This window comes from Callorhinus ursinus, unplaced genomic scaffold (assembly GCF_003265705.2).
Source record: "Callorhinus ursinus isolate GAN/ISIS: 27379988/994484 unplaced genomic scaffold, GSC_fseal_2.0 scaffold38, whole genome shotgun sequence".
Taxonomy (NCBI): Eukaryota; Metazoa; Chordata; class Mammalia; order Carnivora; family Otariidae; genus Callorhinus; species Callorhinus ursinus.
Genome location: NW_027397100.1, coordinates 2,114,686 through 2,139,868, shown reverse-complemented (window position 1 = coordinate 2,139,868; position 25,183 = coordinate 2,114,686). Strand labels below are relative to the sequence as shown.

Sequence of the window (25,183 nt, the reverse complement as noted above, 5' to 3'; positions counted from 1 at the left end):
GGCGCCCCGACGGCGCCCCGAGGGCACAGTCCACGGGGCCGCGCCCCTGCCCGGCTCCCGGTCCCGGCGGCCCTCACTTCTGGGTGGCCAGCTGGTTCTCCAGATCCTCCAGGCGCGCCGTCAGCTGGGCCAGTGAGCAGTTAAGGAAGCCGCTGGGGGTCTCGGGGGTTCCTACACCCCACCCCCACCCCCAGCCCGGGCCCCTGGGCCGCGGGGCCCAAAGGATATGGTTCTGCGTCAGCCTCTCGAGCGCCCCCAGCGTGCGGCCCTGGAACTCCACGAGGCTTTCGCATTCGCACGGGCTCCGAAGCTCTGTACCTGGGCCGATGCCCTCCTCTGCCAGCCGGGCGCAGAGAGTCAGGGGAATGAGAATCTGCAGGAGGGGCGAGCGGGCCCTGGCAAGGCCCTCCGCCCCTCCACCCGCCTGTGGCTGAGTATGTGGGCTTCGCATTCAAACAGACCTGGGATGAATACCAGCTAGGTCGCTGTGAGATACTGAAAAACTCACTCAACCTTTCTAAGCCTGAGTTTCCTTGTCTGGAAAAACGGATACAATGAGAAAAGCTATTCATTGGGTGGTGCTGGGGATTCTATGGGGTGTGTGTGAGAGAGAGAGAGAGAGTGTGTGTGTGTGTGTGTGTACACATCTTAGAAGAGTATTTCTCAAACCTTAGTGCTCACTGGAATCACCAGATCTTGTTAAAATATAGATTCTGATTCTGAATGGTGAAGGAGCTGAGACTCCACGTTTCTAATAAGCTACCAAGTGATGCTGACGCTGCTGGTCTGTGGACCACACTTTGAGGTGCAAGGGTCCAAATGACAGCAGCACTCTCCAGGTGAAACTTCAGGCAGTGATGGCAATATTCTGTTGCTGGTCTGTCCAGTGCCAAAAACACAAGCCATATGCAGCTATTTAACATTTGAAATGTGGCTAATGTGATTAAAGAACTAAAATTTTTAACTTTTTAAAAGTAATTTAAATTAAGTGGGCACATGTACCTTATTAGAGAGGGAAGATCTAGTGTACTACTTAGCTCAAGTATACACTTTATTGTGTGTTTCAACTAGACCAGTAATTCTCAAAGTGTGGTCCCTGGGCCAGCACCATCACTATCACTTAGGAAGTTATTAGAAATGCAAATTATCAGACTCAAGCTCAGACCTACTGAATCAGAAACTCTGGGGTTGGAGCCCAGCAAATGGTGTTTTAACAAACCCTCCTGGGTGAATCTGATGCACCCTGATGTTTAAAAACCACTGGTACAAACAAACAAAAAAACCACTGATCCAAGTTTACCTCCACACACATTCTAGCATTTCTGAAATCAAAATATGTGCCTTACAATTAAATTTGGCACCTATTTTTTCTTAGCAGTAAATAATAATGGATAGTCTTACAATGGATGGTATCTTAGATCCGCCAAAATTTTGTAAACGTGTGCCATTTTTCATATAACAGCACAATACCTGGTGCTTGGCCTTCACAAAAGAGTTGCTCTTACAATTTAAGAGCGATCTCTTAGTCTCATTGGACCCTTAGCAAATTGCTGTACGATATGTCATCAATGGTCTTGATAACAGTCCTGCAAAGACTCCTAACTTCACAGCTGGGGAAACCAAGGGCCAGAGAAAAGGAAAGTTCTGCCCAAGGTCATAGAGCTGATGGTGAAGAGCCTCAACCGTAGAGCCCAGATTTCTCCAGGAATTTTAGAGCTGGAAGCAAGCTTGGGCAGCCAGCGCCCTCCCCTGTTACAGAAGTGGGACTTGATGGTAGGGGTGGAGGTTAAGTGACTTGCCCAAAGTCACACTTCGGGGTACATAAGAGTCAGGACAGGAAGGACCCTCACAGAGAAACGAATCCGGTGCCCCCGTAATATCCTAGCTAATTATCAGAGTTAGCCTAGAGACGGGGGGGTGGAGAGGGAGAGAGGTAGGTAGGTGTGTGTGTAGACACATGTATGTATACACACACATATATTTTTTAAAACGATTTTTTTTTAAACTATCGATTCTCTAGGCCAGCCCTGCTCTACTGAACCTAGCTCTAGAGGGGCCTGGTAATGTGAAAGAGTCACGTCTCTGGCCTGGGTTAGAGTCTAAAGACTCTGCGGTGAAAATTCCCCCCGAGAAGTCCCCTATATGACCTATAAAGTACAGTACACAGGCTCAACAGCCCACTTCTCCTTCACAGAGAGAGTTGGTCCCTTTTTCTTCAACTGAGCACCAGATGAAGTGGATGGATTGAATTTATGGGCAATATTGAAAAAAAAAATACATGTCTTTGCGTACTTGGAACACTCTCAGTCCTGCCACTTTGCCAGGTCTGTGTAGTTGAATTCCAACACGTTAAAGGAATATGTGATGTGACTCTGCTAGCAAGGAGTTTGGCACGCCTTTGAAAAAGTTTCCTACAATTACTGTGAACACCCACTAATTTGAGGGGCAGGTAGCCAGCCCAGTGGAGTACTGAACTTGGACGTTCTTGGGAATCACCCGAGGGTCTTGTTAAAGTACAGAATCTGATTCATTCGGCCTGGAGAGCTCTGGAAATGCTCGCTGTTCTAACAAGCCTCTGCCGCTGGTCCATGGACCCCACTTTGAGTAACAAGGCTCTGTGTAATGAGTCCGGACCCCGGCTATAACTCTACCAAGGGGATAGGGGTGGACAGAAGGAGGAAAGCTAGAAGGCTGGGCACTGAGTGAAGTCAGAGGCACTCACCCGGGCAGATGCTGCCTCTGAGGTCCTCCAGCAGGTGCGTCATGGTGCCAAAGTCGGGAGAGTAGGACACGTGCAGCTCCGCGGGCTCGGAGGCGATCTGGCGCAGCTCCTCTTCCACTGCCTTGCCCACGCCCACGGCGTACATGACAATGCCTACAAGGCAGGGCGCGGGGACACAGGGGGCGCCCCAGACCTCAGTTAAGACCCCCTCCGGCGTCCAACCCAACCCCAGGCCAGTGCGTCCCGCGCCAAGCCCACCTTCCTCCTTGGCGCGCGCGGCCCACACCGAGACGTCATCCTGGGAGCGGCCGTCGGTGAAGACCAGGCCCACGCGAGGCACGTTGAGGGTGCGGGGCCGTGCGCCTTGCGCCTCGGAGAAGCTGTGCTCCACCATGTGGCGCAGCGCCAGCCCTGTCATGGTACCGCGCTCCATGTATTCCACGGCCAGGACCGCCTGCTTGACCTCGGCCGCCGTGCCGTAGCGGCCCAGCGGGAACTCGGTGCGCACGCGGCTCGAGAACTGCACCAGCCCCACGCGGGTGCCCTCGGGGGACACGTCCAGGAAGTCCACAATCTGATTCACAAAGCGCTTCACCAGCTCGAAATTCTGCGGGCGCACGCTCTTGGAGCCATCGACGAGCAGAACCAGGTCCACGTGGCCTTCCCGGCATCCTGCAGAGTGAGGAGAGCTTAGATTGGGAGCCAGATCCTGGCCTGGCAGCAACCATCTCCCCACTGGGTCATTCACATTTATTACACAAGAGGTACCGTGTGTGTGTCTGTCTGTGTGTGTGTGTGTGTGTGTGTGTGTGTGTGTAGTCCTTCCTGTGCCAGGCACTGTACTAGATAATAATAGTAATATTAATAAATTAATAAAACTTTATGACAATAATAAATTTATCAACAATAATATATATTGAAAAAGTATATGTTGCTAATATATAAACAATCACAATAATAAATAAAAACAAAAACATTATTATTTGACAGCTTACCATGTGCCAGGTCCTGGGCTAGGTGCTTCATATATTTTTTCTCAATCCTCCCAATAATCTTGCGTGGTATCCCCAGTTCATATAACCTTAGGTTCTGAAGCATAAGGTAATTTGCTCCAGACTCCACAGCTCGTAGTGGCTGAGCAGGATTTGAAGCCAGGTCTGTCTGACCCCAAAACCCATGCTCCTGAATCACTCTACAATGTTACCTCCTCTGTTCTGAATCAGGGACTTCGCTAGGCCCTGAAGGGGGTTCAACAATAAATGAACAACCTTGACCCTAAGGAAATCAGGACAGAACAGAGCAGTCAGACATGCCCTATGCTGCAGCCAAGGAAAGTGCTCGAATAGAGGGGCATGTAAGGAGCCCAAGGTAGGAATAATTCACTCTTCCTGGAGTAGGCAAGGAAGGTTACATGGAGGTGGTAGTAACATTTGATGTTCCCCGAGGATGAGCAGGTGTGCTAGCAGACCTGCTGACGGGGTTGGCTGAGATGAGGTGAGGCAGTGGTTTCAAAATTTTGACCACACCCCACAGTAATGATAATAATACAAAAGGACACACTTGAATTTTGAATTTCATGAAACAATACTTACTCTTTCCACATGCAGTAAGCTCTATTTTCTCCTTTTTTTAAAAAAAGAAAAACTAATTTGATTTCATTATCCACTAATGTGGCTGCACCCACCATCTGAAAAACTCAAGGTGTAAAGCATCTGAGCTCAGGGGTAAGCACAGGCAAGCCCAGAAGACTCTCGAGGGAGGGAGAAATAGGATCAAATGTGTACTTTTGACATTAACCTTGGCAGCAGGGTAGAGGATTAAAGGGGAAAGAGATGGAGGCAGGACACGGCACGCCCTCCACTCCTCACCCCACCATCACCAACACACACACATTCACAGCGTACCCTTGGGCCACAGCAAGGGCAGAATCGAGGATGCTCAGAGTGTGGGCAGTGGGGCAGGGGCAGACAGAACACCCTCCCAGCCGTCACTCACGGTTGCAGCTCTTGCCATCTGCTTGGAGTTGCTGGCCCTCAGGGCACAGACAGTGGTAAGAGAGGCCCTCACTCACACACTGGAACTCACATCCATGGTCTACACCATTGCAAAGGTCCCGGGCTTCAAGGAGAGACAAGTCAGGATGAGTCAGGGTGGACTCCCCCAGCCAAGATCCCTTGCCCCTCTGCACAAATACAGGAGACCCCTCCTTACCCTCACAGCTCTTCCCATCGGGCAGCAAGTCGTGGCCCTCTCTGCAGTGGCACCGTGGCCCAGCAAAGGTGCTAACACACTCGTGCTGGCAGCTGTGGTTCCCAAAGCTGCAGTGGTCAATGGCTGGTGGGAAGGAAGAGAGAGAGCAAAGGTATAGCTTCTGACTGGAGCCATCAGGGACCTCAGTCCAGGATGCTAGTGGTAGGGTGCTCACCCCTGCAGCTTCTCTGGTCCTGCTGGAGTACAAAGCCAGCTCGGCAGCGACAGAAATAGGAGCCTGGGGAGCTGATGCAGTGGTGCTCACAGTCTTGGGTCCCTTGAGTGCACAGGTCAATGACTGAGGAAGAGGTGAGGTCAGCATATGCCCTGGGTGGGGCTGCACTTCTCAGCCCCAACAGAACAATCATCTGAGGAGCTTTTTAAAAATACCTATGCCTGGGCCCCAACCCCTCAAGATCCTGACTGGGTGACCCAGGCGTCTCTGATTTCTACAAGCACAGGCCTCCTTCCTAGTGGGCCAGGTGGCTCTCCCAACTCAAGGCCCAGCTGCATCCCAATGTGCCCGTTGCTAAGCCAGGCATAAGAACAAGAATCAACAATTGTAGAAGACAGGTTCCCTGCCCTCAAGATGCCCACTGACTTATGGAGGAGAACCAGGCTCTGCCACTACCTACTGAGCCTCTGTTTACCCATCTGCAAAATGGGAATATAATGGAAGAGTGCAATTGCTATTTATAGCTTCCTTCTAAGGAGGGTGAGCTATCGCCTGATGAGTATCTTGATGGTGTAGATGTGCAAAGACAGCCCAGAGCTGGAAAATAGGGACTGGGGAGATGCCGATTGCCCTGCACGAAAAAATGAGAATTTGGGGTTCCTAGAGAAGAGATGGGAGTGAAGAGAGGAAGAGCAAGAGAGATAGTGAGAGCATGAGTACCTGTGTGGGCTGAGGTTGCCAGTGAAAAATCACTCGTAATGGGGTGACAGGGCTTTGGGATCAGGGTATCTAATATGAAACTATTAACAGTAGGTGTTTCTTTTGTGTATGTACGTTTGACTTCACTTAGGTGTAATGCACACCTCTGGCCACCGCCATCTTTAGTAAAACGGACATATGCGTGACTTACCTATAAACACACACATGCCCTTGTGTGCCTAAGTGTGCAAACCAAGGAAGAGGCTGATTTATATGCATAGAACAAGAACAGCATGTGCGGGTTGAGAAATTGAGCGAGGACCCATAAACTGAATGAATTCAGCAGAAGCTCAGAGTGAGAGGTGACCATAGAATGGAAGCACTTGGGGAATTCCCAGAGATGTTGGGGAAAGATTCAAATGTTCAGAGGTCATCACATGAGGCTTCAAGCCAGTCTTTTCTAAGTTCTAGAAACAAGAAGACCCCAGCCGACATCTGCATTATTGGGAACACATGACTTATTTTCCCCAGTTGTCATGAGATTGAGAGATGATGTATGGAAAGCTTCAAGTGCATTGTCCAATACTAAATCAGCACTCCGAGAAGAGTAGCTGCCATCATGATCAATGGAGTGGACACACATTCACAGGAAAAAGCAAATCCCAATTGTATACGGGAGGCATAGTGTGCCATAGCTTTTCAGGAGACAAAATGAAGAACCAGGCCTTGAAGCATTTGCAGAGAGAAGCAGCAAGGGTAGCCCAGAAAGAGCTGAGATGCAGGGGCAGAAACGAGCAATGTATATAGAGGGGTAAGGAGGGGTATGGAGACCCTAACTGAAGACCCCAACAGTGAGTGTCTAAGTAACAGAAACAGTAAGAAGATATGCACGTGAGAATTCACAAACAAGTTTGGGAGGCATATTGGAGGCAGGTAGGAGACAAGCCTGAAATAAGAGAGACAATGATGTAGAAAGCACACTTAACCTTAGGGGTCAAGATTTCACCAAGGAGTTGTTTGGCTGCAGGCAATACCTTCCCTTTCTTAGACCCATAAAGTAAGGGCGCTGAACTTTTACTTCCAAAAGCCCTTCCAGACTCATTGGTCTGATGCTGGGGCAATGGGGAGCCACAAAAGACTCAGGAGCAGCGAGACTGCAGGGCGGGGGCAGCTCTCACCCAAACAGCTCTTGTTATCTGCAGCTAGCTGGTAGCCAGGGTTGCAGGCACAGTGGAACGTGCCTGGGGTGCTGACACATTGGTGCTGGCAGCCGTGTCCCCCCTCAGCACACAGGTCCTTTCCTGAGGACACACAACAGTAGAATCAGCGAGGGACGGATGGGCAGAACCCTCCAACAAGGAAAAGCTGGGTGGGGTCAGAGGCAGGCACCGAGCTCGAAGACAGCTTTAGTTGGGACAAGCCTCATTTGAGAGGGCCAATCCAGATGGAAGGGCTTAGGGAAAGAATAGGGCCTGAGTAGCTCCTATGAATAGGCTCAGCAGGGGTCACCGGGCTAGATGCGTCAATGGGATAGGGCAGGAATGCACAGGGGGTAAGGCAGAGGAGGTAGAGAGGTACTAAATCAAGGTGGGGGGGGGAATAGTTCAAGCTGTGACTAGAACAGACCTGCAGCATTGTGGGAGGAATCAAAACGAGGGTGGGCGGGGGCCATGCCCATGTGGGCAGGACATGACTCTTTCGGGTGGGCCATTGCTCTCAGCTTTGAAAGGCGGTGCTTTTTGTGTCAAGGGGCGATTTTGGAGTTTGACCTTAGGCCTTGGTAAACCACCACAACAGCTCATCCGGGTGAGCAGGCACGCTAAATGTTGCTTCTTGTGGGCGAAGCCTAAGCAAAAGTGGGCAGAGCTGCAATGTGACAGCCTGAGGCAGCCCCGCACGGCTCCACTACCTGGTGGGCGGGGCTAGCGCTAGAGTGGGCGGCGCCTCCCGGGACCGGAAGTTATTTACGTGGTGGGAAGGGGCGTCTAAGCGCCTGGGAAGTCCGCGCATCGCTCCAGCGCTCCCCTGACTCACCACACAGCCGGCCCTGGAACTGCAGGCCAAACTCCTGGATAAGATCGAAGGACTCAACGAGGAAGACGTGCTCGTCCAGCGGGGGAGACGCCATGGCCCGCAGGGAGCCCACGTCGGCGCGCTGCACCCCCACTGCGTAGATCTCTATGCCGCGGGCGCGCGCCTGCGCCGCCACCTCAGCCACACGATCCTGGGGCCGCCCGTCGGTCACGATGACAGCGATGCGCGGGACGCGCGCCTCCGGGGGGCGCGCGCCCTCGGCCACACTGAAGGCCACGTTCATGGCGTACTGGATTGCCAGCCCTGTCATGGTGCCTTGAGCTAGCGGCACCAGCGCGCGGATGGCGCGCTCCATATCCTCGCGGCGCGAGAAGGCGCCGAGCGGGAAGACGCTTTGCACTTGACTCGAGTACTGGATCACGCCGACGCGCGTGGCATTGGGCCCCACGTCCAGGCCGCGGAGGAGGCCCACCAGGAACTGCCGCATGGTCTCGAACTCAAAGGGGCGCACGCTGCGCGAACTGTCAATCACGAACACCAAATCCAGGGGCCCCGACCGACACCTGGGACCTTCGAGGAGATCAGGAGGGACTTTCCTAGATCTGCAAAACCTCATATTGGAGGAGATCCCCAGGGAAACCCAGGGCAAAATAGTGCTATCCCGGCGTTAACAGCGCCTAGCACAGAATTAACCTGACAAATGTGAGTTAGGTACATTCACTCATCCAGCATTTGCTAAGGGCCTGGGCCAGATTTCCCCCAATTCTCTATCAGCTATTAGGGCTATTCTGAGGAGGTATTCTCCAATTCGGGAGTGGGCGAAGGGATGTGTGCAAACTCAAATGTCTATAGGGGACCAGGCAGGCAACATAAATGAGTGAACTGGTTGGATTAGGTTGGTGGACACCCGTAACCCTCCTCCAGCCAAATGCTGCCATGCAGCCATGTGGACCCCAAGTTAACAGAGCCTTGGGTTTTTCAGGAGAAGTCCCAAATCGGGAATTGTATGTGAAGTCTCCTGATTTTTCAATTAACTTTTTAAAATTAAACACCAAATGGGCGTTTTTGCATGAGCCCAACTTTGTCACCTCTAAGCCACATCCTACAGATAAGGAAACTGAGTCCCAGAGAGGGGAAGCTGTGAACTAGTACCCCGCCTCTTTATGATTTCAGAGCCTTTGCTTTTTCTCTCCCCAGCAGACCTAGCTGCAGATGGAGAACCAGCTTTTGCTCCCTTCCCCCTGTTGGTGAGGGCTGAGCCCCACTCACCTGCAAACTGGAGCTGGGTTTCCCAGGGCTGGAGAAGAAACAGCAACATGGGCAGTGGCGAGCAAAGAAGGCCCCTCATGGCGCTTGGGTGGCAGGGAACGGAAGTGTCGGATCCTGGAGGGTGCAAGGAAAAAGGCAAAGCAATAATATTTACGGAACTCTTATTCTGGGTGATGGGCACTTGGAGGGGGAGAAGGATCATGGATTTCTTTTACTAATCTCTCTACCTTTGTGTATATTTGAAGTTTGTCATAATAAAAAAAGTACTGCGTTACAGTGCTGGGAAATACAAGGAATTCTACTTTGCAGAATTGCAGAATAAAAAATAAATAGAAAGTAGATTTTTAAAATATAACATTTAAAAAGAAAAAGCCCCCCTCAAAGAAAAGAAAACCAAAAATAAATGAAAAAGAAAAAATGCCTTTCTAAATACCGAGCACAGTGTTAAATGCTTTTCATGCATTCGGACATTTAATCCTCTCGGCAATTCTCGCTACCGTACAGTCCTATGCTTAAGTGGTTCCAAAGATCCGTTCCGCGCGCTCTCCTCCTGGGAGAACCTCTGCAGACGAAAGCCAGCCGTTCCCCACCTCGACCCCCTCCTCTGCTCACACAAGGCGCTTCTATGTGGCTGTCGTTCCAACACGCGCGCGCGCACGCACACACACACGCACGCACACACTCAGACATGCACCGCCCAGCCTCAGGCCGCCGAGCAGAGACGCGCCTTTTCACGGGGCTGGGGGGTTGGGGACCCTCAGCACGTAGGCCAAAACCCACCACGCAAGTTTGGCCCCCCTGTTTCCCTCCTGCTCTCAGGAGAGGCCGCCAGGGGGCGTCTTCCTGGGACTGGCTGCGTTGGTTGGGTGGCCGTGGGAAGCCCACATCTGCCTAGCAGGTGTCCCTGCCCAGAGCAAACAGTGGCCGGGAGCCCGGAGGCCTTGGAGATAAGCCCGGGGCAGGATATATCCCGCACGAGGGCCGAGGAGCAGGGGCGCACAGGGTTCCGGGGACAGCTGCATTGGATTCGCCCGGAGGGCGGTGAGTGAGGCCCGAGTGCGGCCATGGACCCTATACGGGCAACAGGTGAGCGCTCACTCTTCCACTGCCCTTGGCGACGCCCCTTGATAATTCCAAAGGATTCCCGTGTACAGATGGGAAAATTGAGGCCCGAGAAGGCTGCCCGCCGAGGTGCAAAGGAACCTGCGACTAGAACCTGGGACTCCTGGCTCCCCTTCTTCCTTCTGGGCTGCCTGGCTGCCTAGCAACCTGGCGCCTAGGAGTCACTAAACCTCTTTTCCTTACATTCACTCCCACTGCTCTGTACCCCGCTCCACCCCCGCCCCATGCTGAAGCTGCGTTAGCCATTTTTCTGTTGCTTGTTTCTTGGCGGAGGGGACCAGCTGCCCTAACCCAACCGCAGCCCCTCTACCCCCCCCCCCAATTCCGTGAATGGGCCTATTCTGAGCAAGGTTGGCTGCCTGCAGCTCACTCACTCCAGGCGGCCTTTCCGATCCTCTCCGCCCTCGCCTTTCAGGCCTGGTGGAAGAACAAAAATCCCTCTGGCAGGGCCCGTGGTGGGAGGTTGAGTAAGCCAGATGTGTCAGCTGCCACTGGAAACTGGAGGGTGCAGAATGCCTTTCCCTAGCTTGGGCCATAGCCAGGGCCAGAACCTCTGGGGAGCATGGGGGTCAGGACAATGGGGCCTTTGCCACCTCCTGTTCTTTCCCACCTGCAGAAGCCTCTGGGCCCTCAAATCTTGATTAGGATTCCCCCTTATCCTGCTGTCGGCCTGAGGCCACGTGTCGCCTGGCACCCCACCGCCACCCCAGGAATCCTAGAGAGTCAAAATAGAGACTGCCTCAAAGTCCATCACCTTCCCAACCCTCTCGTTCCACTCAGGGATAAATAAGGTCCAGAGACTAGTGTCTTGCCCAAGGTCACACAGCAACGTGGTGACAGGTCTGACACTAGAGCCCTGAGCTCCTCTGAGGGGTTAATCCTAAAGTTAGGAAGATTCGGAAATGCCTGAGGGTGGGGAGACTGGGCTCGAAAGGCAGGAGAGGTCTGTGAATAACTGAAGAGTTGGCTGAAGAATAAACACCGTGGGGACATTCTTGGCGGTTCTTCGAGGGAGGAGATTAAGGGAAAAGTCCCCCTCCCCGTGGTGGCCTTGTTGGTGGGGGCTCAACTTGGAAAGGACCCCACAGAAGTGAAGAAGGTCACTGCAAGTCAGATGGGGGCACCGTCAGTGGTACAGCCGCGGTTAAATACGGTCGCCCGGTCAGGCTTGACGCCTGATCCCCCCGCAGACCCCTCAGCGCCCCCAGGCCCTTTGACTCACCTGAGCCTGCCGGACAGCTCGGAGGCGCGGCCGCAGAGCGGAGCCGACGGGCGGAGCCTCCCGGGCAATTGGACCAGGTAACGGCGCAGGCAGCGTGCCCGAGGTGGGGACGGCCAGACGGCTGGAGCGAGCGGAGGCGGCGGCCGCATTTAACCGGGGCTGGCGGTGGGGAGGGGGAGCGCGGGCTGCGACCCCTCCTACCGGCAGGGAGCGATCCCCTTTCCTCGGAGGGCTGGGGCGGGGCTAGCGCGGCGCCCCTGCTCCTGCCACCCCGGGAGCCGGCGGCGCGAGCTGCAGGGCCGGATTTCGGCTCCCAGCGGGAGGCTGGGCGGCTCCGCTCTCCGCCGCCGGAATGCGTCGGAAGCCTCCGAGGCCCTTCCCGGAGTAGAGCCCCGAGGGGCGGAGCGGGGCCTGGCTCCTGCCGCCGGCGGCCTGGCCCCGCTTCCGAGGGAGCGGCCGGGGTGCTGCCCTCCGCTGCCCCCTGCGGGAGTGAGGAGAGGCCCGGGACTCTGATCCTGCGCGAAAGGTGAAGGGTTCAGAAGGGCAGCCGCAGGGTTCATGGCTCCCCGGGCCCCACGTAGTGGTCCCTCAAATCTCCGCCCTCGCGGACTTCTCCGCCGGATCTCTCCGCGATTGCTCAAGTCTTGGGCCTACCCACCACCCCTCGCTCCTCAAAACTCCCAGACCACTGGGCTCTGACTGGCCCCATCCCTGAATTGTGGAGGCCCTGTAATCAAGGGAAGAAACGTTGCGACAGGAACAGGGCCCTTCTCTTAGGAGAAAGGGGGTTAGGAGGATTGTTTTGACCCCCGAAGGGCTCAAATGTTCCCCCTGGGTTCTGGGGACACGGTTTGGGGGGTGCTTCCATGTTTCCAGGCTTCTGAGGGCAGGCAAGAGAGCACTCTGGGCCAGGGGGTCCAGCAAAACTCTTCTCCCTGGCATCAAGAGGTCACTGGGGTGCACCCCCTCAAAGTACAAGGAAACCATGCACCCTCACATAAGTCTCCATCCCAAGGCCGGCACAGTGTGGCCTTTGTGCCCCTGGGGCCTCTCCCCAGTGCTGCAGGGGGGCATGACACCAGGCCTGTGGAGTGGCGCCTGGGTGGTCCTGGTGGGCTCCGTGCAGGCCTCATTGAGTACCTGGCAGCCTAAATATTTAACCCATGACTTACACTCAAATCCCCTCTCTTGCCTAACGCTTCCCCTCCCTGACTCCGAGTGGGGCAGAACTACATTAGCCCCTTCCCCCTATGCATTTCATTCAACCGGCTTGTTGGGTTCCATGCCACCTCTCCCCTTAACAATCACTGCTGTCCAGCCGCCGGCTTGCCCCTACTCCCAGGTCCTCCCCAGAGCGCACCCCGGTGCTGAGGGAAGGCGTGCGCCAGTGCCTGCAGCAACGGTGTGAGCAGACAGTGCGGATCCTGCACGCCAAAGTGGCCCAGAAGTCCTACGGAAATGAGAAGCGGTAGGAGCCAAGCCCTTCCAAGAGGCCACCTTCCACTCTACGCTTGCCTCCCAGTTCGGTGCCTTTTAGAACCCTGGGGAGGGCTCAGGGCTCAACTCTTGGCCAATCAGGAGCCTTCTTCCTCAGCCCCCACCAGCCCCCATTTTGGAACCTCCCTGTGAATCTACAGTCCCCACTCACTCACTCATCCACCCATTGATTCCTTCTTTCATTCAACAACTACTTAGTGGGCGTTTAGCAGGTGCCAGGCTCTCTGGACAGTGCAGGGCCCTGGGCATACAGCTCCAGAAGCCAGATACAGCCCCTCCTCTCAAGGCATCTTCACTGTAGTGGGGAAGAGACAGACCACAAAGTCCCCTCAGTGAACAATATCCTTCCAGATGGAGAGAAGAGCTAGAAGAGTGATAGAACAGCATAATGTAGCAGATACTGAAGTGGGGGCACGTTAGCTAGACAGGTCACGATGGTGGACAGGCCTTTTAAGGAGGTGACATCTGAACTGAAAGAGAAGTCAGACAGGAGAAAATCCAGGAAAGGTGTGTTCCAATTAGAAAGAAAAAATGCACACACCTTGAGGCTGTATGAGCTTGGCCTGTCCTGGTACAAAAGAAATCAGAGGGGCTGGAATTAGGAAAGGAGAGGGACGTTGCAGGGAATAAAGTCGGAGAGGTAAAGCAGGGGTGCATCAGGTGAGGACTTCGGATTTAAACCACCGAAGGATTTTAGGAAGACAAGTTAACATGATCAACTCGTGCTTTTTAAAGAAAGGAGAAGACAGTGTGACTGCTTTGTGCAAAGCAGGTTGGGCGGGGGCGGGGGTGGAAGCAGAGAGAGCCGTGGGAAGGCTGATGCTGTGGTCCAGGCAAAAGTGATGGCAGTTGGGATTAAGGTGGAGGTGGTAAGAAACCCGTGGATTCTGGATGTGTTTTGAATGTGGAGGAGACAGGATTGATTAACGGGTTGAGTGAAAGCAGTGATAAAAGAAGGTTCAGATGTTAATGGGGTCCACAGTCATGGAGAAGCCCCAGGAGGGCGGTGGGAAAGGTGGAGGAGCAATCAGGGACTCTGCCCCATTTATGCTGCCTTTGAGATGTCTAAGGGACGGTCAAGTGGAGATGGACGTGCGAGTCCCGCGCTTGCTTGCATGTCTCCGCAGGTTCTTCTGCCCCCCGCCCTGTGTCTACCTCGCAGGTCCCGGCTGGAGGGTGAAGCCAGTGCAGGGCCAAGGTGAGGGCGGACTCCTGGGCTGCCGTGCGCCTCCCTAGGCCAGGGGACCGCACAGTGGGCCTGGGAGCCGGGCCGGTCGCAGGCGCAGTCTCGCCGCGCCCTCTGGCGGCCAGAACTCAGCCTGCCTGCCGCCTGAGTCCTTCCTGAGCCCGCTCGCGTCGCTTTCCAGCCCACCAGCCCGGGGAAACCGGGCCCACGGTCTGCGGTTACATGGGACTGGACCGCGCGTCCGGCAGCGCCGCCGAGACGCAAAAGTTGAATTTTGAAGAGCAGCCGGACTCCAGGGTGAGAGCGCACGGGACACGGTCCGATTCTTGCTCCCATCCTTGCCCCTCCCTTGGCGAGGAGGGCTCCTGCACACACACCCCCACCCCCGAAGACGCCAAGAGATAGGTAGAGAGGCGGGGGAGACCGGGGTTCTGCCTCGAGGGTGAGCCCGGGAGCTGGGGTCGTGCTGCTTCACGTCACGTCTGATGAGGCAGACGTCAAAGACCTGGTGGCGCAGGGCTGGGATGAGACGGCCCCGCGCCCGCGTACCCCGTAGGAATTCGGTTGCGCCAAGACCCTGTACATCTCGGACGCAGACAAGAGAAAGCACTTTCGGCTGGTGCTGCGGCTGGTGCACCGAGGGGGCCGAGAGCTGGGCACCTTCCACAGCCGCCTCATCAAGGTCATCTCGAAGCCCTCGCAGAAGAAGCAGTCGCTGAAAAACACCGACCGTGAGCCGGGCGGGGCGTGAGCTCCGGGCGGGGCGGGGACGCGCCACCTGGTGTGGAGCGGCGGAACTGGGGAGGGCGGAGGCCTAGACTGGAGGGGTGGGGCCAGAGTGGAGAGGTGGAGTCTGAGTCGAGAGAGGGGTGGGGTCTGGGGGAGCGAGTGCGGCTGAGGTCCGAGAATGAGAAACTAGAGAAGCAAGCGCAGAGAGGAAAGGGGACCGACCTCACACTCTGGGAAAGGGGGCGGGAGGGGGCGTCCAGAGCAGACAAAAATGGCCGGCAGGTGCTGAGCTAAAGACAAATTAAAAGTGATGGAAATTTAGTCAAAAATACCTATTCAGTGCCTGATGTAGGCCTGGCTCTGTGCAGGACGCCGGGTCCCTGTAAAGTAAGGACAAGTGTCTGTTCTGGAGGAACCCACAGCCTAGCTTGGGAGAAAGACACACATCGCTTATCAAAGAGACAGTTTGAAATAAATACTGCCCTGGGTGCCAAGTGACAAATCCCAGGGCTGGGGGCTTTGAGAAGGGGGGGGCGGGGGGGGACGGGGCAGGGCCTGAATAACAGTGAGGACACCACCACTACCCTGGCAGGGAGGTGGGGGAAGACCTAGGGGAAGGTGGAGCTTTCCTGGCCAACATGAACACGAATCATCCTATTTGATGTTCATCAGGTCCCTCTGAAGTGGGATCAGTGTCAAGCCCTAGAAATATCACTCTGAAGTGGGTACTATCATTGTTCATATGTCAGGGATGAGGAAAATGAGGTCTGGAATATTCACCCATTCATTTAATGAACTATTGGGGCCTATCACAATCCAGATGACTTGGCTAAGACTGTCCAGCTAGGAAGAGACCCAGCCAGAATTTGAACTTGAGTCAGTGTGCCTCCAGAGCCCAGGTCCTACCCCTACATCATATTTACCTTCTGTCTGTTAAAAACCCCGTAGAACGTCTCAGACCGAGGCAGTACTCTGTCTGGCCCTTGGCATCAGGTAAGTGCTAGAATGTGATGGTTAGGAGTGCAGATTCTGAAGCCAGGTGGCCGGAGTTTGAATCCTGACTCACCAGCCTTGAGATGTGGAGCAAGTTGCTCTCTTAAATAGAGATAATATCTGCTCCAGAGCACTGTTGAGAGAATCAAATGAGCTAACACATATGAAGCATTTAAAACCGTACCTGACACACAACAAATGTTAGCTGTCATCATTATCCAATGGATGGGAACTTGGACTAAGTATAAATTGAGCACCTACAGTATGCCTAGTCCTGGAAGGGGAGAGAGGGAGATGACCCAGTGCTTTCTCCCCAGGTGGTCAAAGCTCAGTCAGGAAACAAAACCATGGCTCTGAGTATGTGTGATAAGCTGGAAGAGATCAGTGTCAAGCCCTAGAAATATCACACTGTTGTTTCACACCACATGGTCTTTGCTTATGCAGGCCTTGAGCAACTCGTACCTACCCCCTGCTCCCCAGCTGAGAATATAACCTCCTCCAGGAAGCCCTCCTTCACCCAGACCTTACCACATCATTTTGAAATTTTATATTTATGTCCTTCCTCTCTGAGAATGTGAACTCCTCCAGAGCAAAACTGGGTCTGATTCACCCTTTGGTGCCCAGTACCCAGCACAGTGCCTGCCCAAAAGGAAGTACTTGGTGAACGCTTGGTAATATTATTTGTTGAACTGAAGGATGCCCGGGCAGCACTAAGGAACTGGCCAAAGTTCAAAAGCAGGACTACAAGCAGGTACTAGGTAAATGACCATGAAATACGCCCAGTGTGTCTAGGCCAGTGAGCATATGAGGGGACTGACACAGGGGACAGAGGACCAGAAATTGTCTGGCAAGTACAAGCAACCAAGCCAGGCTTGGGTGCTGATTTCACCTCCCTTCACAGTGTGCATATCCTCGGGCTCAAAGGTCTCCCTCTTCAACCGCCTGCGCTCCCAGACAGTGTCCACGCGCTACCTCTCTGTGGAGGACGGGGCGTTCGTGGCCAGTGCGCGCCAGTGGGCTGCCTTCACGCTCCACCTGGGTAACCGCAGCTGTGGACCTGGGGCTGGGCGCTTTGCATACCTGAGTTCATTTCACCTTCACTGTAACCCCTTGAGAAAAGTCAACTCTGCCCACGGAACTGAGGCTTGCCCAAAAGTCCCAGTGAGTCTGTGACTCTTCCAAGCCATTCTGGCTCCAATGTCCAGCCCTCTCCCCTCATCTCAAACCCCACCCCAGGAGCAAACATCTTCAAGGATGGCCACAGATGACCCCTCCGTGCATGCTGACCCTACCCACGAGATCCATGTGCGATGTGGGCTGGAGCCAGAAGCAAGGAGGGCAGGGTTGGGGGCAGAAGCTTGGAACCCCTGAAACCTTCCTTCCTTCCCTTCCCTCTTTTCACACCAGCTGATGAACACTGTCCCCAGGGGGACTTCCCGCCTCGAGAGGGCTACGTCCGCTATGGCTCCCTAGTGCGACTTGTCTGCACTGTCACAGGCATCACACTACCTCCAATGGTATGAGCAGGGAGGGCATACCTGGGGGGGGAATCCCCAAAAATTCATGTGGAAGGTATGACCCACAAGGACAGGGCAGTCATAAAGATGCCTGTTCTCACTCTGGATACTTAGTGCTTTATGGGGCTGGATGGCGGCAAAGGGTGGATGGTGGGGGGGTGGGGGGAGGAGAATCTGCCAGTGCTCACATGGCTATTGGATAGCAGAAAGCTAGCTGGGGTGGGGGGAAGCCTCTGGCCACCCAGGCATCTTGCTGCCCTGCACCCTTTCTGTTGTAGATCATCCGCAAAGTAGCCAAGCAGTGCGCGCTCCTTGACGTGGACGAGCCCATCTCCCAACTGCACAAGTGTGCATTCCAGTTTCCTGGTGATCCTCCCGGAGGGGTTGGCACTTACCTATGCCTGGCTACAGACAAGGTGGTGCAATTCCAGGTGAGGGGTAGGAGTATTGGCACCAAGCATCCCAGAAAGCCAGAACACAGAGAACCATAGATCATAAGATCATCATCATCATCACCATAATGACTGCTGCTTACTGAGCAATACTGCCTCTCAAGGAATGTTAGAGTCATAGACTATCGGGACAGAATCTGAGAATGAAGATTATTGAGCCGTGCTCCTTCCCAAAGAATATTAGAGTCACAGAATGTTTGGAGATAAGATTTTAAAATGAAAATAAAAATAGCAATAAGTAATAGTATTGAGTATTATTGTGCAAAGAGCATTAGAATCATAAAATGTTAAGCCATAGGATTATAGAATGTGGAAAATTATTATTATTATTATTAAGCAGTACAACTCCCAAAAGAATATTGTCAGAGAATGTTGAGATAAAATCATAATGTGTAGAAAATAACATTATCATTGAGCAATATTCCCTCTCAAAGAATTTAAAACTGTAGAGTAGAATTGCACAATGTTAAAAAAAAAATAGCATTCTAGAATCCTAAGAAAATAGACCTTTAGAAACCAGCTAGTTCAGCGAACCTATTTACCTCAGGTGACGGAAGGGTCTTGTCCAAGCTCACAGGGCAGGTAAAGCTCAGAGCCTAGGACTGGACCCTGGAATGCAGAGGCTCAGGCACTATGCTGGCTCCCCCATGTTGGTGGCCACCATCGCCTTGGTCTCCTCCCAGGCCTCCCCCTGCCCCAAGGAGGCAAACAGGGCGCTGCTCAACGACAGCTCTTGCTGGACCATCATCGGCACTGAGTCGGTGGAGTTCTCCTTCAGCACCAGCCTGGCGTGGACCCGGGAGCCAGTCACTCCGGTGCCCCTCATCAGCACCCTGGAGGTGAAATCTGGGCGCAGGCCGGCGCTGGCGGGCGGGGATCTGACTGCGGGTGTGGTGTAGGGGCTGGCGAGGGAGAGCAGGAGGCTCTCGGCCACAGCACCCACTCCCTCCCTCCCCCAGCTGAGCGGTGGGGGCGACGTGGCCACGCTGGAACTCCACGGTGAGAACTTCCACGCGGGGCTCAAGGTGTGGTTCGGGGACGTGGAGGCCGAAACCATGTACAGGTATAGGGGGCGCCTCCCTTGGGCCGCGGGGACCGGACGGGTGCGCGTCATCGGCGTCACTGCAGCCCTAACCTTGGTGCCGCCTCAGGAGCCCGCGGTCCCTGGTGTGCGTGGCGCCCGACATAGCCGCCTTCGGCAGCGACTGGCGCTGGCTGCGCACACCCATCACTGTGCCCGTGAGCCTGGTGCGCGCCGACGGCCTCTTCTACCCCAGCGCCTTCTCCTTCACCTACACCCCGGAGTACAGTGCGCGGCCCCGGCCCCCGGGCGACCCTGAGCCCGCTGCGGACGCCGACTCGCTCCTCGAGAGCATCCACCACGAGTTCACGCGCACCAACTTCCACCTCTTCATCCAGACTTAGGTCCGCGCCCATGCCTGGCCCGGGCCGGTTTTCTGGGTCCCAGGCCCTACCCCCGGCCCCTTGGCTGCCAAGTGAAGGCCAAAGCCTGGGTGGGAGGAAGCTCTTGCCATAGAAGCCGTCACTCACATCTCTTTATACATCCAAGAAGACACAACCTGAGTGATGCTATGATGTCTGTGTCCAGACACCAGTATGGATCTCCCTGTGTCTGTCCAACTCTTTTTAAATCGAGCAATCTTTCTCTCTCTCCTGCAGTAACTTTGCACGTCTCCCTACTGTGTGTCTCTATCCCTCCAACTTTGTTTCTCTCTGTTTCTCCTTGTCTCACTAGGATTTCACACACTCTTAAGAGTCAAGTCTAGAGTGTTTACCCTCCATGCAGTTGTGTCTCCCCTTGAAGAAAAGACGCCTAGTGTCACACACCCAGGCATGGAACCCAGGCTCCTGAGACATGCCCTGGAGCATCGTGTCCTACATGCAGTACTAGATCTGCCCTGCAGTGCCAACTACCTAGGGCACCAGGTCCTGCCTAAAGCCCTGGCTCTTACCTGGAGCTTTCGGTGCCGCGTGGATCACTACGTACTGCCTGGAGTGCTGGGTTCCCCTTGGAGCAGTAGGTCACTCCTAGAGCACCGGGTCTCACCTGGAGCACTGGGCTCCCCCAGCCCACCAAATCCCACCTGGTGCAGGTGCTTGCTGGAGCACCAGGTCCGATCCGGGACACTGGATCCCACAGGAAGTACTGAGTCCCTTCTGGAGCGTGAGGGTCCTGCCCTGAAGTACTGGCTTCCATCCTGGAACACAAAGACCTGCCCCCCCCTCATACTCGCAATGGCTGGACCAGGCGCAGTACCCTTGCCCGTGATGGCTCTCTGGCCTACGGCTTTGGTGCCTGCGACCGCGGTCAGGTGCTGCCCTCTTAACTTTCCCCCCAGGCACTTCTCTGCAGGCCCAGCGGGATGCAGTCCTGCAGATCAGGGATTCCTCTATTGCCAAGGCAGTCTCATCTGCATGACCCAACTCTCCAAGGAGAGGGGTGCTCAGTGTACTCCCCCCATCACACACACACAGAGGAAGGGACCACAAGTCCGATGGAACAGAGAGCCTACCTTTTTGACCCTTGCCAGAGAAGGAATGGCATTCAGAAGCAGCTAGCATCCCTGAGCTCCTGTCCCTGCCCCGGGGCCCACCTGTTGGCTCTGGGAATGATTTACCCTTCTAGCTATCCCCCCAATCCAAGCAAAGATGCTCCCCAGGCCCAGGGGCAAACACAGGACAACTCCAGGCAGAACTGCTGGGATCAGCCGGGTGATAAGCCGGCTGAGAGAGGAGCTGCTCTGCATGGCGCCTGGGGACCGAATCCCAGTACATCCTGATCAACCCGCACCTCCTCTGTCATGTCTGTGCTTTACAGGGAAGTAGAAAAACCAGGCAGGGTCCTGGCTCAGGCGGTTGGGACCAAGGATATAGATATACCTTGGGTGGTGGAGACCTGTACCAGTCCCCGTGGTTCCCCTTGGGGAGAACTGATCTGAAATGCGGGTTCAGGGCTCTCACCCTTCTCGGCCCTTCCTTGAATTCTGAGCAAGGGCCCAAAATTTCCCGAGGGGAGGAGGTGACCTTTGCTCTTTAAACTTCTCAAAGTCATCGGGAAGCTCCGTCATCTGCCATCAGGCTGAAACCCGCTATGGCAGGGAAGGAGAAACTTGTTGAAGGGCCCTCGTGGCCCCCAAGAACGCGTCCCGGCCCAGGAATGCAGGGAACAAGTTGAACGGGAAACGGCCCGACTCGAGTGCCCACCCCACCAGAGTTTGCTCTCACGGCCCCGTGATGCTGTTGAAGCAGGAAGCCACTTGTGGGAGACTGAGTTTCACAGCACATCACACAGGGCGTTGGGGCACGAGGGCCCATTCCTCGCTGCCCTCAAGGACTTCCTCTGCCACTTGACAAGGCAGGAGTCCTGGAAGCCAAGATCCAGGGCTAGCCTGAGAGCCCAGGCCCAGCCGTGCAGCTTTGTCTTCCTTGGCACTCCCCTCGGGGCACCATAGGGCCCTTGGTCCCACCTGTGTACCCACGTGGACGTCTGTGACCTCACAGCTCCAGCCCTGGCCTGTCTTCTACGTTCCAGCTGCTGTTCTGTGCTTGGAGGTCCTTCTAGCCCCGACCCTGAATCCCTCTGTCATCCAGTCTCCTCCCTGCCCACCCCCTCACAGCAATGCGCCCTCTATCTCCCGCCCTCACACCTCCCCAACACAGAGGCTTAAGCACTCCACCTCTCCATCTCGCCTTCTGCACTAGAATAGGCTTCCTTCTTTCTTCTCCCTCCACCTACTGCCTTGTTCTCCAAGTCCAGCTCAAATGTCTCCTCTTCCAAGATTTCCCCAGGGGAGGTTCAGCTAGCTACCCATCTTATGGGGCCCAGTGCAAAACGAAAATATATGGGGGGAAAAGCGAAGAAGAAGAAGAAAATGAAAATGTATGGCACCTTGTTCAAAAATTATTAAGAATTTCAAGACAGTGACACCAGAGCATAAAATCAAGGCAGGCCCTTCGAAGTATGGGGCCTTGAGTGACTGCACAATTCACATGCCCTGGCCCCACCCCATGTTCCCCGAGCACTTCACTCGGACCATGTTACCACCCACCCTGCATCAAAGAGCTTTATGTACCTGTCAATTGTCCCCTCTAGACTGTGAGCTCATGGGGAAAGAGGCTCATGGCTGTGTCCCATAGGGCGCATTAGCATACCTTGGACTTTGAGTGGGGCTCAATAAATACCATATGCCACACACTGCCTTGGCAATTTGGATATTTGCAAGTGCAAAGTGAAACCAGCAGGTGGCACTGTTTCCCGCCCAAGAGTGAAGCTTTCATTTATTTCTCGTTCAAGAACTGTTAGGGTCTTAAAAGATAATCTTAACATTTTCACACTGTCAGCATCAAAACTGGGCTGAGCGTCCTTGCCCTAGTCCGTTTTACAGACGAGGAAACAGGCTCGGAGAGAAGGCCCCTTAGATCCGAGAACAGACTGATGGCAGAGCCTAATTTAAATGCCATAGTCCTGATGTTAAATCTGGGACTCTGAGGTTCTCAGAGTAAGAATAAAGTCAAAATCTCGGTTCTAAAATCTCCTAGCTTACCAGCTCTTCTGTTGCCTGAGGTTCCACCATGAACAAGCTAGCCTACAGGCTTAAGCATTGACCTTTGGGTTTCTCTCTCTTTTGTTTCTTAAAAGTGGGGTTTTCTCAAAGAGAAACTGTTAAAACTGCAGTGTGGGTAGCATTCTGACACCTTCCTCCCTGGGGAAGACTGTAGACTGCTGAGGGCACATACCGTCAAGACAGCAAGGGAGGGAGGAAACAGCTTTAAGGGGAATGAAACCAATAAGATAATATCCAGTAAGTTTTGCAAGGGTCATCCTCGCCAAAAAAAAAAGGCACTCCGGGCAGGCTTGGCTCTCTCCCCGACCCCAGGGGACAAAGGCAGGCGGGGAAGTAGGCACAATAATGCTCTCAGGGGCAGAAATGATAAACACCTGCTCAGGCTGGCTGCTGGGAAGGCGAAGGCAGAGCCTTGTGACCAAGTTCTTTATGGATTCACTTTGATTATAGAGTGCTGAAGTGGAGCCCACTCTGCAGAGCTCATCCCCAAGCCCCCATCTGGTTCTAAACCCCCTCCTCTCCTCCCCAACCCTGGCTGGTATGTGAAAGTGTGCCATCAGTGCCTCATCCTGGCGAGGGGTGTCCTGGGCTTGGCTGATTTTGTCCTGGAATCTATCTATCTATTGATCCCCTTCTCCTCACACTAATCACTCGTATGTATTTTCAGAGGGATCACCTTAAAACCAAGGAACACAGAGCAAATGGTGGCTTTTCAGACAACAGCCATCTTGGAGGCAAAGTCGTACGTTGAAGCTGGGCAGGTTTGGCAAGTTCAAGTCACTTAACCTCTCTATGCCTCAGTACCCCCTTCTGTAAAAAGGGTAGTATTTGTTTCACAAGACGTCACGAGGAAGAAAATAACCAATATATGTAAAACACTTTCAACAGGGCCTGGCCCACTGTCACCACTTTATAAGAGACCCTTGCTGTCATTGTCATTATTCCAGAAGTACGTTTAGAGGTGATCCAGACATTGCGCTCCCCCCCGCAACCCCATTTCACAGATGGGGAAAGTGGTGGTCCAGAGGAGGCAAGTGACCTTCCTGTGTTAGTTTTCTTCGCTGTGTAACAAACTACCAGAAACGTAGCAGGTTAAAATAACACCTGTTTATTGTCCCACAGTTTCCATGGATTGGGAGTCCAAGCACAGCTTAGCTGGGTCTTCTGCTAAGGGTCTCCCAAGACCATAGTCAAGGTGCGAGCCAGGACTGACAGGGCAGTCTGTCTGCCTATTCCAAGCTCACAGTTGTTGGCAAAATTCATGTCCTTGTAGCTATAGAATTCATTGGAAGCTTGCTTCATCAAGGCCAACAGGAGAGCATCTCTCTTACCGGGAAGGTTCCAGACCCTCTTATTCGTGCTTTCAAATGATTAAGCTTGGCCCACCCAGGGTAATCTCCCTTTTTACTAACTCAAAAATCAACTAATTTGGGACCTCGATTACCTCTGCAAAACCCCTTCGCCTTTCCTATCTGATGTAACCTCATCATAGAAGTGGCATCCATCATGTTCACAGGTCCTGCCCACGTTCAAGGGAAAGGAATATACAGGTGTCTACAACAGGGGGAAGAATTCTTGGGGGCCACCTTAGAATTCTGACTCTCCCACCCCCCAAAACTACTTATCAAATTCCTGGCAAGGGGGAATCTATTTGGCCCATAGGCCTCCCCATGCCCCATGAAGGAATTGCCCCATACAGGGGTCCATGCTTCTCCTACTTCAGGAAAATGGCAAGATCATGAACAAAATGGCTCAATATTGTCTAAAATCAACTTTGCATCCTGTGCCCAATTCTCAGAAATAATATCATCCCAAGTTGCCCTCAGAATTAGCGCCCTAGGGAAATTAAGCCCCGTCCAGAGTTGACCAGCAGCCAGGCTATATGGTAACCAGTCTTTAAGATGGCTTCTAAGGGGTCTTGTCTCCTGAAGGCATTCCTGCCCTCGTGTAGACTCCTTTCACAATGAATAGGGCTGACCTATGTGACCAATAGGATACTTCGTGGAAGTGACAGTGTGTGACCTGAGGTTTGGCTGTAAAAGGCATTATACTTTCCACCTGGCTCCCTTGGATCACTCTCTGGGAAAAGCCAGCCGCTATGTCATGAGGACACACAATCGGCCCTGAGGGTCCACATGGCAAGGAACTGGGGCCTCCTGTCAACAGCCAGCACCAACTTGCCAGCCACCTTGGAAGTGGGTCCTCCAAGCCCAGTCAAGCTTCCAGACGACTGCAGCCCTGGTCAACATTCTGACTACAATGTTATGAGACCCCACAACCCCCTAGCTCAGCAGCTCCCACATTCCTTGATCTGCAGAAACTCTGTGAGACAGTGGTCCTAAGCCCCTACATTTGGGGTAATTTTGCACAGCAACAGGCAATAGAGGGGCCTGCGGGAGCTAATACCTCACCCAAAAGATGGCGCTGATGATGAGAATAAAGTGCCTTTTGTTGAGCACTTCTGCACAGCGGGCTCTGAACTTCCCCCCTGCAAGCCATTGGCGCACAAGGGAACGGCTGGTAAAAAACTGAAGTCCAAGTCCAGAGGCCCCGAGCCACCGTCTCACATCACCCGACATAGACCTGACCAAAATTTCTGAGGCAGTGGAAATGTTCTGCTTCCGTCCGCATGACCCAGGGTAGCTGCAGCTGCAGCTGTTGATCACTTGAGATGTGGCTAGTACAACTGAGGAACTGAGTTTTTCCTTTTTAAAAAATTAATTTGAACTG

At 53.9% G+C, this 25,183-nt stretch overlaps 2 protein-coding genes across 3 annotated transcripts; one reads left to right on the top strand and one right to left on the bottom strand.

Annotated features, from left to right (window-relative positions):
• On the bottom strand, window positions 1-11,622 carry MATN4 (matrilin 4). 2 transcript variants are annotated; one of them, XM_073880361.1, is made up of 11 exons: window positions 11,494-11,622; window positions 9,150-9,263; window positions 7,881-8,450; window positions 7,025-7,147; window positions 5,148-5,270; window positions 4,934-5,056; window positions 4,718-4,840; window positions 2,981-3,394; window positions 2,723-2,875; window positions 230-336; window positions 1-133 (listed from the first exon to the last, which is right to left on the bottom strand). In XM_073880361.1, the coding sequence occupies exons 2-11, from the start codon at window positions 9,226-9,228 to the stop codon at window positions 74-76; spliced, it is 1,875 nt and encodes a 624-aa protein (XP_073736462.1). In that variant the 5' UTR covers window positions 9,229-9,263; window positions 11,494-11,622; the 3' UTR covers window positions 1-73. The 2 variants fall into 2 exon arrangements, with proteins under 2 accessions (XP_073736462.1, XP_073736463.1); XM_073880362.1 differs by lacking the exon at window positions 11,494-11,622 and adding an exon at window positions 10,646-10,656.
• RBPJL (recombination signal binding protein for immunoglobulin kappa J region like) lies at window positions 10,158-19,488 on the top strand. Its single transcript, XM_025875655.2, has 12 exons — window positions 10,158-10,235; window positions 11,462-11,570; window positions 12,836-12,961; window positions 14,118-14,188; window positions 14,358-14,473; window positions 14,733-14,907; window positions 16,800-16,937; window positions 17,306-17,415; window positions 17,694-17,846; window positions 18,551-18,706; window positions 18,827-18,930; window positions 19,019-19,488. Exons 1-12 carry the CDS (start codon window positions 10,214-10,216, stop codon window positions 19,290-19,292), a joined length of 1,554 nt encoding a protein of 517 aa, XP_025731440.1. The 5' UTR covers window positions 10,158-10,213; the 3' UTR covers window positions 19,293-19,488.
• Window positions 19,489-25,183: the final 5,695 nt, after the last annotated feature.